General features: G+C 48.0%; 2 protein-coding genes across 2 annotated transcripts in view; both read right to left on the bottom strand.

The window, feature by feature from the left end:
- The window catches only part of LOC123766907 (adenylate cyclase type 8), a gene marked incomplete in the record, with an annotated part of 567,973 nt that overhangs the window by 312,669 nt on the left and 240,379 nt on the right, over positions 1–14,925 (bottom strand).
- LOC138353840 (uncharacterized protein PF3D7_1120000-like) lies at positions 6,869–7,237 on the bottom strand. Its single transcript, XM_069307261.1, has one exon. It carries the CDS (start codon positions 7,235–7,237, stop codon positions 6,869–6,871), a length of 369 nt encoding a protein of 122 aa, XP_069163362.1.

Here is a 14,925-nt window from a genome sequence, read left to right as displayed (position 1 = left end):
ACTCCCCGTACAGAGCCTCACCATCACTCCCCGTACAGAGCCACACCATCACTCCCCGTACAGAGCCTCACCATCACTCCCCGTACAGAGCCTCACCATCACTCCCCGTACAGAGCCACACCATCACTCCCCGTACAGAGCCACACCATCAGACTCCCCGTACAGAGCCTCACCATCACTCCCCGTACAGAGCCTCACCATCACTCCCCGTACAGAGCCTCACCATCACTCCCCGTACAGAGCCACACCATCACTCCCCGTACAGAGCCTCACCATCACTCCCCGTACAGAGCCACACCATCACTCCCCGTACAGAGCCTCACCATCACTCCCCGTACAGAGCCTCACCATCACTCCCCGTACAGAGCCACACCATCACACCCCGTACAGAGCCTCACCATCACTCCCCGTACAGAGCCTCACCATCACTCCCCGTACAGAGCCTCACCATCACTCCCCGTACAGAGCCTCACCATCACTCCCCGTACAGAGCCACACCATCACTCCCCGTACAGAGCCACACCATCACTCCCCGTACAGAGCCACACCATCACTCCCCGTACAGAGCCTCACCATCACTCCCCGGACAGAGCCACACCATCACTCCCCGTACAGAGCCACACCATCACTCCCCGTACAGAGCCACACCATCACTCCCCGTACAGAACCTCACCATCACTCCCCGTACAGAGCCTCACCATCACACCCCGTACAGAGCCACACCATCACTCCCCGTACAGAGCCTCACCATCACTCCCCGTACAGAGCCTCACCATCACTCCCCGTACAGAGCCACACCATCACTCCCCGTACAGAGCCTCACCATCACTCCCCGTACAGAGCCACACGATCACTCCCCGTACAGAGCCACACCATCACTCCCCGTACAGAGCCACACCATCACTCCCCGTACAGAGCCTCACCATCACTCCCCGTACAGAGCCTCACCATCACACCCCGTACAGAGCCACACCATCACTCCCCGTACAGAGCCACACCATCACTCCCCGTACAGAGCCACACCATCACTCCCCGTACAGAGCCTCACCATCACTCCCCGTACAGAGCCTCACCATCACACCCCGAACAGAGCCACACCATCACTCCCCGTACAGAGCCTCACCATCACTCCCCGTACAGAGCCACACCATCACTCCCCGTACAGAGCCTCACCATCACACCCCGTACAGAGCCTCACCATCACACCCCGTACAGAGCCACACCATCACTCCCCGTACAGAGTCTCACCATCACTCCCTGTACAGAGCCTCACCATCACTCCCCGTACAGAGCCACACCATCAGACCCCCCGTACAGAGCCTCACCATCACTCCCTGTACAAAGCCACACCATCACTCCCCGTACAGAGCCTCACCATCAGACCCCCCGTACAGAGCCTCACCATCACTCCCCGTACAGAGCCTCACCATCACTCCCTGTACAAAGCCACACCATCACACCCCGTACAGAGCCACACCATCGCTCCCCGTACAGAGCCTCACCATCACACCCCGTACAGAGCCACACCATCACTCCCCGTACAGAGCCTCACCATCACTCCCCGTACAGAGCCTCACCATCACTCCCTGTACAGAGCCTCACCATCACTCCCCGTACAGAGCCACACCATCACTCCCCGTACAGAGCCTCACCATCACTCCCCGTACAGAGCCTCACCATCACTCCCCGTACAGAGCCTCACCATCACTCCCTGTACAGAGCCTCACCATCACTCCCCGTACAGAGCCTCACCATCACTCCCCGTACAGAGCCACACGCGGGTGGAGGGGTTGCCATAGCAACAGAGGAGCATCCACAAAGAGCTTATAACTCATCAAGAGTCAAAACATCGGCTTAAAGGTTCCAGTAATGTCACACACAAGACACTGGTGAAACCAAAGGTACCAGGAGAGAACTGAACACACACACACAAGACACTGGTGAAACCAAAGGTACCAGGAGAGAACTGAACACACACACACAAGACACTGGTGAAACCAAAGGTACCAGGAGAGAACTGAACACACACACACAAGACACTGGTGAAACCAAAGGTACCAGGAGAGAACTGAACACACACACACAAGACACTGGTGAAACCAAAGGTACCAGGAGAGAACTGAACACACACACACACACACACAAGACACTGGTGAAACCAAAGGTACCAGGAGAGAACTGAACACACACACACACAAGACACTGGTGAAACCAAAGGAACCAGGAGAGAACTGAACACACACACACAAGACACTGGTGAAACCAAAGGTACCAGGAGAGAACTGAACACACACACACACACACACACGACACTGGTGAAACCAAAGGTACCAGGAGAGAACTGAACACACACACACACACACACAAGACACTGGTGAAACCAAAGGTACCAGGAGAGAACTGAACACACACACACACACACACACGACACTGGTGAAACCAAAGGTACCAGGAGAGAACTTAACACACACACACACACACACAAGACACTGGTGAAACCAAAGGTACCAGGAGAGAACTGAACACACACACACAAGACACTGGTGAAACCAAAGGTACCAGGAGAGAACTGAACACACACACACAAGACACTGGTGAAACCAAAGGTACCAGGAGAGAACTGAACACACACACACAAGACACTGGTGAAACCAAAGGTACCAGGAGAGAACTGAACACACACACACAAGACACTGGTGAAACCAAAGGTACCAGGAGAGAACTGAACACACACACAAGACACTGGTGAAACCAAAGGTACCAGGAGAGAACTGAACACACACACACAAGACACTGGTAAACCAAAGGTACCAGGAGAGAACTGAACACGCACACACACACAAGACACTGGTGAAACCAAAGGTACCAGGAGAGAACTGACCAACACACACACACACAAGACACTGGTGAAACCAAAGGTACCAGGAGAGAACTGAACACGCACACACACACAAGACACTGGTGAAACCAAAGGTACCAGGAGAGAACTGACCAACACACACACACACAAGACACTGGTGAAACCAAAGGTACCAGGAGAGAACTGAACACACACACAAGACACTGGTGAAACCAAAGGTACCAGGAGAGAACTGACCAACACACACACACACAAGACACTGGTAAACCAAAGGTACCAGGAGAGAACTGAACACACACACACACACACACACGACACTGGTGAAACCAAAGGTACCAGGAGAGAACTGAACACACACACACACACACACAAGACACTGGTGAAACCAAAGGTACCAGGAGAGAACTGAACACACACACACACACACACACGACACTGGTGAAACTAAAGGTACCAGGAGAGAACTGAACACACACACACACACACACACAAGACACTGGTGAAACCAAAGGTACCAGGAGAGAACTGAACACACACACACACACACACAAGACACTGGTGAAACCAAAGGTACCAGGAGAGAACTGAACACACACACACACACACACACAAGACACTGGTGAAACCAAAGGTACCAGGAGAGAACTGAACACACACACACAAGACACTGGTGAAACCAAAGGTACCAGGAGAGAACTGAACACACACACACAAGACACTGCTGAAACCAAAGGTACCAGGAGAGAACTGAACACACACACACACACACACAAGACACTGGTGAAACCAAAGGTACCAGGAGAGAACTGAACACGCACACACACACACACAAGACACTGGTGAAACCAAAGGTACCAGGAGAGAACTGAACACGCACACACACACACACAAGACACTGGTGAAACCAAAGGTACCAGGAGAGAACTGACCAATACACACACACACAAGACACTGGTAAACCAAAGGTACCAGGAGAGAACTGAACACGCACACACACACAAGACACTGGTGAAACCAAAGGTACCAGGAGAGAAATGAACACACACACAAGACACTGGTGAAACCAAAGGTACCAGGAGAGAACTGAACACACACACAAGACACTGCTGAAACCAAAGGTACCAGGAGAGAACTGAACACACACACACACACACACACGACACTGGGAAACCAAAGGTACCAGGAGAGAACTGAACACGCACACACACAGGTCCTCGTGACCGAGTGGACAGCGCTCTGGAGTCGTAATCCTAGGATCAAACATCTCAGAAATCAATTTTACTCCTATTCCCGCTGAATTAATTTATATTATCATCAACGCCTACCCATCCATCGTCCACCACTCATCAATTGTTACCCCATCAACCACCCATATTTTATATATATATATATATATATATATATATATATATATATATATATATATATATATATATATATATATATATATATATATATGTCGTACCTAGTAGCCAGAACGCACTTCTCAGCCTACTATGCAAGGCCCTTTTTGCCTAATAAGCCAAGTTTTCATGAATTAATATATTTTCTCAATTTTTTTTCTTATGAAATGATAAAGCTACCCATTTCATTATGTATGAGGTCAATTTTTTTTTATTGGAGTTAAAATTAACGTAGATATATGACCAAACCTAACCAACCCTACCTAACCTAACCTAACCTATCTTTATAGGTTAGGTTAGGTGGCCGAAAAAGTTAGGTTAGGTTAGGTTAGGTAGGTTAGGTAGTCGAAAAACAATTAATTCATGAAAACTTGGCTTATTAGGCAAATCGGGCCTTGCATAGTAGGCTGAGAAGTGCGTTCTGGCTACTAGGTACGACATATATATATATATATATATATATATATATATATATATATATATATATATATATATATATATATATATATATATATATATATATTTATATCTGCTCCTTGAAGGGTGTGGTTGAGAGTTACCTAACAAGACGACACCACTTGAGCGCTTCTTCCGGAGCTGGCGCTTGATCGGGTCTATGCTTGTCTTCAAGCAAGACTTGGAGAGAGAGAGAGAGAGAGAGAGAGAGAGAGAGAGAGAGAGAGAGAGAGAGAGAGAGAGAGAGAGAGAGAGAGAGAGAGAGAGAGACAGAGAGAGAGAGAGACAGAGAGAGAGAGAGACAGAGAGAGACAGAGACAGAGAGAGAGAGAGAGAGAGCCAGAGAGAGAGAGAGCCAGAGAGAGAGAGAGACAGACAGAGACAGAGAGAGAGAGAGAGAGAGAGAGAGAGAGAGAGAGAGAGAGAGAGAGAGAGAGAGAGAGAGAGAGAGAGAGAGAGAGAGCCAGAGAGAGAGAGAGAGAGAGAGAGAGAGAGAGAGAGAGAGAGAGAGAGAGAGAGAGAGAGCCAGAGAGAGAGAGAGAGAGAGAGAGAGAGAGAGAGAGAGAGAGAGAGAGAGAGAGAGAGAGAGAGAGAGAGAGAGAGAGAGAGAGAGAGGGAGAGAGAGTACTCTACCACCCAAACCTGTGCATGTGTGACAAAGCCCAATCAGTTTAATCAAAATCCATCAGGGGAAAAACTTGTGGTGTGAGCGTAGGGGGCACAGATTACATCATGCTGGGCTTATACAGCATAACTGCTACAATGTGCAGCCTTGGCCATCATACTGCCAGTGTTGCCACACACGGCGCCTGCCTCAGCAACCCTGCAATGTTGCCAAATCTAAGCGATCACGTGGTCAATGAAGGTGTCAAGGGGGCATTGACCCCACCCCCAGCCGGGCTGTACTTGTTCTAAACCAGTATTGGCACCACCCTGGGAGTATTGCTACCATCATATTTAACTGGACCATCGGGGATCGAGCGCCGGCCCTGCATTATCAGACAAGCTGTCATTCCACCGTCTAGTGATTAGGTGGACAAAATCCTGAGACAGAAGGATGACACAGGAGACAGGCGACCTGCGGACAGGTGAGTCATCCTATTATCAATCCTTCTGTCCATCAAGACACCAATTTAAAGATTTAGAGTAAAGCTTTAAAGAATACTTATGGCCTTTGACCGCTCCCATTAGCCAGCTCTTGCCAGGAATATAATGGAGCGAATGGTTAAGTTTCGAACGGGAAATGAACCACATTTCTCAAGAGTATTTCGGGTGTTGACGGAACTGTTTTGTCTTTGGTGCTGTCAACACCTTCAGGTCGTCTACTGCACATGTCTAGACCTGTCAACACTTTCCCACCGTCCTCTACACATGTCTAGAGCTGTCAACACCTTCCCGTCATCCTCTACGCATGTCAAGAGCTGTCAACACCTTCCCACCGTCCTCTACACATGTCTAGACCTGTCAACACCTTCCCGCCGTCCTCTACACATGTCAAGTGCTGTCAAGACCTTCCCGTCATCCTCTACACATGTCAAGACCTGTCAAGACCTTCCCGTCATCCTCTACACATGTCAAGACCTGTCAACACCTTCCCGTCATCCTCTACACATGTCAAGACCTGTCAACACCTTCCCGCCATCCTCTACACATGTCAAGAGCTGTCAACACCTTCCCGTCATCCTCTACACATGTCAAGACCTGTCAAGACCTTCTTGTCATCCTCTACACATGTCAAGACCTGTCAACACCTTCCCGTCATCCTCTACACATGTCAAGACCTGTCAACACCTTCCCGTCATCCTCTACACATGTCAAGACCTGTCAAGACCTTCTTGTCATCCTCTACACATGTCAAGACCTGTCAACACCTTCCCGTCATCCTCTACACATGTCAAGACCTGTCAACACCTTCCCGTCATCCTCTACACATGTCAAGACCTGTCAACACCTTCCCGTCATCCTCTACACATGTCAAGAGCTGTCAACACCTTGCCACAATGCGCTAATCACCTCTCCAGCTACCGTCCCCTCGGCTTAAATGTTAGAGAAATTGCAACTTTTACCTCGAATTGAAACGCTCGAAAGTTCTCGTCACTATTTAAAGACAATTTCTCAGGAGTTATGTCTCTTTCATCACGGCTGTCCTCTAGCCTCGTCTCCTCTTCATCTCCTTCTGTTCCTCCTTCATCTCCTTAAGTTCCTCCTTCATCTCCTTCTGTTCCTCCTTCATCTCCTTAAGTTCCTCCTTCATCTCCTTCTGTTCCTCCTTCATCTCCTTCTGTTCCTCCTTCATCTCCTTCTGTTCCTCCTTCATCTCCTTCTGTTCCTCCTTCATCTCCTTCTGTTCCTCCTTCATCTCCTTCTGTTCCTCCTTCATCTCCTTCTGTTCCTCCTTCATCTCCTTCTGTTCCTCCTTCATCTCCTTCTGTTCCTCCTTCATCTCCTTCTGTTCCTCCTTCATCTCCTCAAGTTCTTCCTCCTTGGACTGGACGGTAGAGCGACGGTCTCGCTTCATGCAGGTCGGCATACAACACATCTCCTGGACAAATACAGCCATACAACACATCACCTGGACAAATACAGCCATACAACACATCACCTGGACAAATACAGCCATACAACACATCACCTGGACAAATACAGCCATACAACACATCACCTGGACAAATACAGCCATACAACACATCTCCTGGACAAATACAGCCATACAACACATCACCTGGACAAATACAGCCATACAACACATCTCCTGGACAAATACAGCCATACAACACATCACCTGGACAAATACAGTCATACAACACATCACCTGGACAAATACAGCCATACAACACATCTCCTGGACAAATACAGCCATACAACACATCTCCTGGACAAATACAGCCATACAACACATCACCTGGACAAATACAGCCATACAACACATCTCCTGGACAAATACAGCCATACAACACATCACCTGGACAAATACAGCCATACAACACATCTCCTGGACAAATACAGCCATACAACACATCACCTGGACAAATACAGTCATACAACACATCACCTGGACAAATACAGCCATACAACACATCTCCTGGACAAATACAGCCATACAACACATCTCCTGGACAAATACAGCCATACAACACATCACCTGGACAAATACAGCCATACAACACATCTCCTGGACAAATACAGCCATACAACACATCACCTGGACAAATACAGCCATACAACACATCTCCTGGACAAATACAGCCATACAACACATCACCTGGACAAATACAGCCATACAACACATCTCCTGGACAAATACAGTCATACAACACATCACCTGGACAAATACAGTCATACAACACATCACCTGGACAAATACAGCCATACAACACATCACCTGGACAAATACAGTCATACAACACATCACCTGGACAAATACAGTCATACAACACATAGCCTGGACAAATACAGTCATACAACACATCACCTGGACAAATACAGCCATACAACACATCACCTGGACAAATACAGTCATACAACACATCACCTGGACAAATACAGTCATACAACACATCACCTGGACAAATACAGTCATACAACACATAGCCTGGACAAATACAGCCATACAACACATCACCTGGACAAATACAGCCATACAGCACATCACCTGGACAAATACAGTCATACAACACATCACCTGGACAAATACAGTCATACAACACATCACCTGGACAAATACAGTCATACAACACATAGCCTGGACAAATACAGTCATACAACACACAGCCTGGACAAATACAGTCATACAACACATAGCCTGGACAAATACAGTCATACAACACATAGCCTGGACAAATACAGTCATACAACACATAGCCTGGACAAATACAGTCATACAACACATAGCCTGGACAAATACAGTCATACAACACATAGCCTGGACAAATACAGTCATACAACACATAGCCTGGACAAATACAGTCATACAACATACAACCTGGACAAATACAGTCATACAACACATCACCTGGACAAATACAGTCATACAACACATAGCCTGGACAAATACAGTCATACAACACATAGCCTGGACAAATACAGTTATACAACACATAGCCTGGACAAATACAGTCATACAACACATAGCCTGGACAAATACAGTCATACAACACATAGCCTGGACAAATACAGTCATACAACACATCACCTGGACAAATACAGTCATACAACACATCACCTGGACAAATACACCCATACATTTCTACATACACAAAACATACAATTGTTTCATACAATTCACTTAGTAGAGCCCGAGACAGTATGGCTTAAGTTGAAGATAACAAATACCTGATATCATCCTATGAACGTTTGCATAAAAAGATAACAAGTATAAATTAAACAAAAAAACCCTCCTAACCCCTCCCTCCCCCCCCCCACAAAAGCCATGAATGGCTCCGACATGTCTGAAAATGGCGGCCAATAACAAGGAAACTCGCTCTCTCTGGTGGCTTGGGGGAAGACAAGGACATGTTCCTTCGAATTTCCTAATGTGGACACGACTAAATTCTTGCCTGATAGAACGGAAGTCTGGTGATGGAGATGGTGTTTGTGGGGTCAGGGGTCAGGGGTCATCAGGGGTCAGGGGTCATCAGGGGTCAGGGGTCATCAAGGGTCAGGGGTCCAGTTTAAGCCCCGTCTATTGCGGGATCGATCTATTGCGATAGATCGCGCGGATCACCTCCATAATTATGTGTTTACACTTGTTTACTGCTCTGGCTTTGAGTGCTTCTGTCACCCCTCTGGCTCTTCCCCCGTTTTCTTTACCACCCAATCTTATACTTACGGTTCCTATTTCAAGGCAGGTCTCCGAGCTGATTGGGCAATATTGCTGAATTGGTGGATGATATTAACTTTTCCTCTGCCTCTGAGGATGCAAAGCTTAACGTGGCGAGAAGCGTCAGGTCCATTAGAAGTGTAAAATTAATTCTGGACAGTTTATATTTCAGCTTCCTTCCCGCGTGAAGAAAACCATAAGAAATATAAATAGACATAGATAAGATTAGATAAGATAGATAAGATTCCTGCCAAAATCAATGATCATTTACTTTGTGAGCTAAAGATCGTTTACCTGTTCATAAAGAAGCAACCACAAGAAAGGAATGATATTTGTGCCTTTACATGTCCACTTGGAGATTGCAAGTTCCGATGCTCTCAGTATATAGACAAGACGATCTCTTCCCAGGCACCTTACTACGCAGAAATAACAAGGGTCCATTAGAGCTCACATTATTCCTACACAGAACCAGACTAGTTCTAGATTGTTGTTTTTGAGTGAGGGAGCCGGTGGCCGAGCGGACAGAACACTGGACGCGTGATCCTGTGGTCCCGGGTTCGATCCCGGGCGCCGGCGAGAAACGATGGGCAGAGTTTCTTTCACCCATGATGCTCCTGTTACCTAGCAGTAAATAGGTATCTGGGAGTTAGTCAGCTGTCACAGGCTGCTTCCTGGAGGGTGGAGGCCTGGTCGAGGACCGGGCCGCGGGGACACTTAAGCCCCGAAATCATCTCAAGATAACCTCCACCAAGCGAGCCAGCCGACCAATGAGAATACAGGACATAACTAACCTGGATTCTCGACAGGTTGTTCAACTATGCACTTAAGTGTTCAACTATGCACTTAAGTGTGTCTTACGTTTAAGCTTCAGCTACTGGGGACAAAAAGTTCCAAGCAGCACGGGCTATGGCGAGCCCGTGAGTGTGTCTACATGGGGCACTACTATGCACTTAGCCAATTCTTATTATATAATCATTTTCCCTCTGCCTCTAAACATGACAAGTTTAACACAGAAAACTGCTGCGGGTCCATTAGATTGTGATGTTTGTCTCTCCACTCCTCTGTCCGCACCCCTCTGTCTGACCCCTCACGCCCCCCCCCCTACACCTTACTGCAAATCAGGGGGGGGGGGGAGTTAGGGGTGGCTGGACCAGGATTTCAGGGGAGCTTCTAGGGGTCGATACTGGCCTCTGTTGTAACAATACTGCTCCCTGCTCTATACACCTCACCGCACTGGGTTCACCTGACTTACCTCTACACCTGGTCTTCCTGCGCGCCTCTACACCTGCTTCCCCTACACACCTCTACACCTGCCTCCCCTACACGCCTCTACACTTGCCTCCCCTACACGCCTCTACACCTGGTCTTCCTGCGCGCCTCTACACCTGCCTCCCCTACACGCCTCTACACCTGCCTCCCCTACACACCTCTACACCTGCTTCCCCTACACCTCTCTACACCTGCCTCCCCTACACCTCTCTACACCTGCCTCCCCTTCACGCCTCTACACTTGCCTCCCCTACACATCTCTACATCTGCCTCCCCTACACACCTCTACACCTGCCTCCCCTACACGCCTCTACACACCTGCCTCCCCTGCTACACCTGCTCGACACAGAGGTGCCACCAAGCTCCACGTAAAGCCATAATTAGCATCACAATACCTACTTGCCAATCTCGCAACTCTATTGACTCTATACAAACATCTGTGGTAGAGTTAACGCAGCTTGAGAGCGCGAGTTGACTCTCAAAGAGAGCTTACAAAGCTCTCTTGACACAGAGCTTAAAATCCCTGAGGATTTCACACTTCTGTGTCAGGTATTTATATTGCTGAAGCAATGAGGATTACCAGACACAAATATGTACTAAAGAAACGCTGCAGAAAGATTTCGTGTCAAAGCTTCACCTCAGTGAGTACAGGTACTCACGTGTGGGTATTCATCTCAGTGAGTACTGGTACTCACGTGTGGGTATTCATCACGGTGAGTACTGGTACTCACGTGTGGGTATTCATCTCGGTGAGTACTCGTACTCACGTGTGGGTATTCATCTCAGTGAGTACTCGTACTCATGTGTGGGTATTCATCTCAGTGAGTACTGGTACTCACGTGTGGGTATTCATCTCGGTGAGTATTGGTACTCACGTGTGGGTATTCATCTCGGTGAGTACTGGTACTCACGTGTGGGTATTCATCTCGGTGAGTACTGGTACTCACGTGTGGGTATTCATCACGGTGAGTACTGGTACTCACGTGTGGGTATTCATCTCGGTGAGTACTGGTACTCACGTGTGGGTATTCATCTCAGTGAGTACTGGTACTCACGTGTGGGTATTCATCTCGGTGAGTACTGGTACTCACGTGTGGGTATTCATCTCAGTGAGTACTGGTACTCACGTGTGGGTATTCATCTCGGTGAGTACTGGTACTCACGTGTGGGTATTCATCTCAGTGAGTACTGGTACTCACGTGTGGGTATTCATCTCGGTGAGTACTCGTACTCACGTGTGGGTATTCATCTCGGTGAGTACTGGTACTCACGTGTGGGTATTCATCTCGGTGAGTACTGGTACTCACGTGTGGGTATTCATCACGGTGAGTACTGGTACTCACGTGTGGGTATTCATCTCAGTGAGTACTGGTACTCACGTGTGGGTATTCATCTCGGTGAGTACTGGTACTCACGTGTGGGTATTCATCTCAGTGAGTACTCGTACTCACGTGTGGGTATTCATCTCGGTGAGTACTCGTACTCACGTGTGGGTATTCATCTCGGTGAGTACTCGTACTCATGTGTGGCAATTCATTTTGTTTCATGGTCAATGGATCCGTATTGGTGTGCCTGACCGCGGGGGGATTGCCAGCAAATCACGTGGACGTGATTTGCTTGGATTGGAGAGGATTGGAGGAGAGGCATATCCTCCAATCCTCTCCTTCCTCCCTCCCTTCCCCCCCCCCCAACAGACTCTCCCCTCACGGGGACATTAGATCACAATAACATTGCAGATTAAACAGGAGGGAGTCGCAGTCATCGGCAACACTCGAGGTTCGGGACACGGACGCATCGCCGGATTTAAAGTCGGATTTACGCGAACACAATACCATAGGCAGCTTAGGTGAACATGCCCGCGGCCTGCACAATCCGGTACACTGAAGCATTCACCAACGATATACATTGTGTTAAAGTAGCGCTGTGAGTATGCAGCATCGGTGTGGAACCCCACCAACTCTTCAATTATGGAGAAAAGATGTTAGCTAAGAAGATAGGTTATCTTGAGATGATTTCGGGGCTTTTTTAGTGTCCCCGCGGCCCGGTCCTCGACCAGGCCTCCACCCCCAGGAAGCAGCCCGTGACAGCTGACTAACACCCAGGTACCTATTTACTGCTAGGTAACAGGGGCATAGGGTGAAAGAAACTCTGCCCATTGTTTCTCGCCGGCGCCTGGGATCGAACCCAGGACCACAGGATCACAAGTCCCGCGTGCTGTCCGCTCGGCCGACCGGCTCCCTCGGAATGTCACAGGTAACAGTTAAGTTGACAGGTAACAGGAATGTCACAGTTAAGGAATGTCACAAGTAACTTCTTCCTCTAAAGAAAATAATAACGAATTTCTATGTTAAAAAACACATCAAAACTGCAACTCAAATTAATACATTAAGTTTTCCAAGTGATTAAGTAAACTATTGGTACTCAATAGCAGCTTAATGGTCTAATATAAATGTTGACAATATGTATGAGGTGCCGTGTGGTCTCCTCTCACATGATAAATGGAGTTATTAACCACATTATTACTCAATCATAATATAATTAATTAAAGCCGAGCTGTGGCCGCGAGGCCCTGAAGCTACCAGGTAATTGCTACACGTATCACGGCCGGCTCTCATCAAGCATTAAACTGTCCTCTTACGAAACCAGTCCATCTTTACTGAGGGAGGCTTGGCTAGCATTTACTAAACACTATACGACCTCTTGCGAGGTGGTTCTCGTCCCATGGATATTACCGCCATAGCTACCCGTCTGGTGTTTCCTCAAAGATGCACAGGTTTCGTTAACAGACATGTAAATCCTTGATGAATCCTGTGGAGCCCCAAGCCTGGGTTGACGAGGTGTTGAGGTCGATCTATGTGATGATAAGAGCAATCTTATCATGCAGATTGCTAGGTCAACACTGCCAGGCGGAGAGTAGGGGGAGGGGGAGCCCCAGGCAGTGCTGCGAAGGGCGAGTTTGTGTGCTTAAACACTAGTTAATGGACCGTAAGTGCAGCCAGAGATCACTGCTAGAAGAGGGATTTACACGTGATTGGTTTCAATGATGAGGGCTTTGTTAAATGGTGTGTGATTGGCTGCTGCTGGTATCATTATCATCACTATCCCTTACACTGACACATTACTACCTCCTACACTGAGAGTATCAGTCTTCCTTACTCTTCCTTACTTAGAAAAAATAATTTTTCCCCCCTTATCTATTTCCCTCAGTGTATTATATGTAGTGATCATGTCTCCGCTCATTCTCTCTTCTACAATTGTGAAACTGAATTCTCGTAAAAAAAAAGAACGACCTCGTAGTTTAGTCCTCTTAACTCCGGCACTACTTTTCTTGGACACCTTTGTAGTTTTCAAGATGTGTGTGTGTCACATAGTGTGAGTCCTGGTCGGTGCTGGAGTAGAGTCTCGTCCTCACATAACCTGTCACATAGTGTGAGTCCTGGTCGGTGCTGGAGTCGAGTCTCATCCTCACATAACCTGTCACATAGTGTGGGGTCCTGGTCGGTGCTGGAGTAGAGTCTCGTCCTCACATAACCTGTCACATAGTGTGAGTCCTGGTCGGTGCTGGAGTCGAGTCTCGTCCTCACATAACCTGTCACATAGTGTGAGTCCTGGTCGGTGCTGGAGTCGAGTCTCGTCCTCACATAACCTGTCACATAGTGTGAGTCCTGGTCGGTGCTGGAGTCGAGTCTCGTCCTCACATAACCCGCTGAGCACGCACCAGGAAAGTCCAATAACGTGAAATATCTATGTGAAAATCTTTGAGTTAAGGTGTACATCTGGGCGACCCAAGACGCCGGCTCCACCTCACTCTCCATCTTAGAAGATTTTCTGCTTTGTGTCTTGAAAGAGCAATAGTTCAGATTTGAATTTGCTTTTAGATTTCTCTCATATTACTGTAGTTGTCGTACCCTTATAGCGAACTGGATAAACACCTCCAAAGGATACCTGATCAACCAGGCTGTGATTCGTACGTCAGGCTACGAGCAGCCGCGTCTAACAGCCTGGTTGATCAGTCCAGCAACCAGGAGGCCTGGTCGACGACCGGGCCGCGGGGACGCTAAGCCCCGGAAGCACCTCAAGGTAACCAAGGTATGGTATAGATTCCTTCTGGTCTCCTG

Source organism: Procambarus clarkii, chromosome 60 (genome assembly GCF_040958095.1).
Source record: "Procambarus clarkii isolate CNS0578487 chromosome 60, FALCON_Pclarkii_2.0, whole genome shotgun sequence".
NCBI lineage: Eukaryota > Metazoa > Arthropoda > Malacostraca > Decapoda > Cambaridae > Procambarus > Procambarus clarkii.
Note: the sequence above shows the minus strand (reverse complement) of the source record. Positions and strands in the feature narration are given on the sequence as shown.

Bases quoted from the DNA above. Each gene is read 5' to 3' on its own strand.
- LOC138353840 (XM_069307261.1), bottom strand. From the start codon at position 7,237: ATGAAGCGAGACCGTCGCTCTACCGTCCAGTCCAAGGAGGAAGAACTT.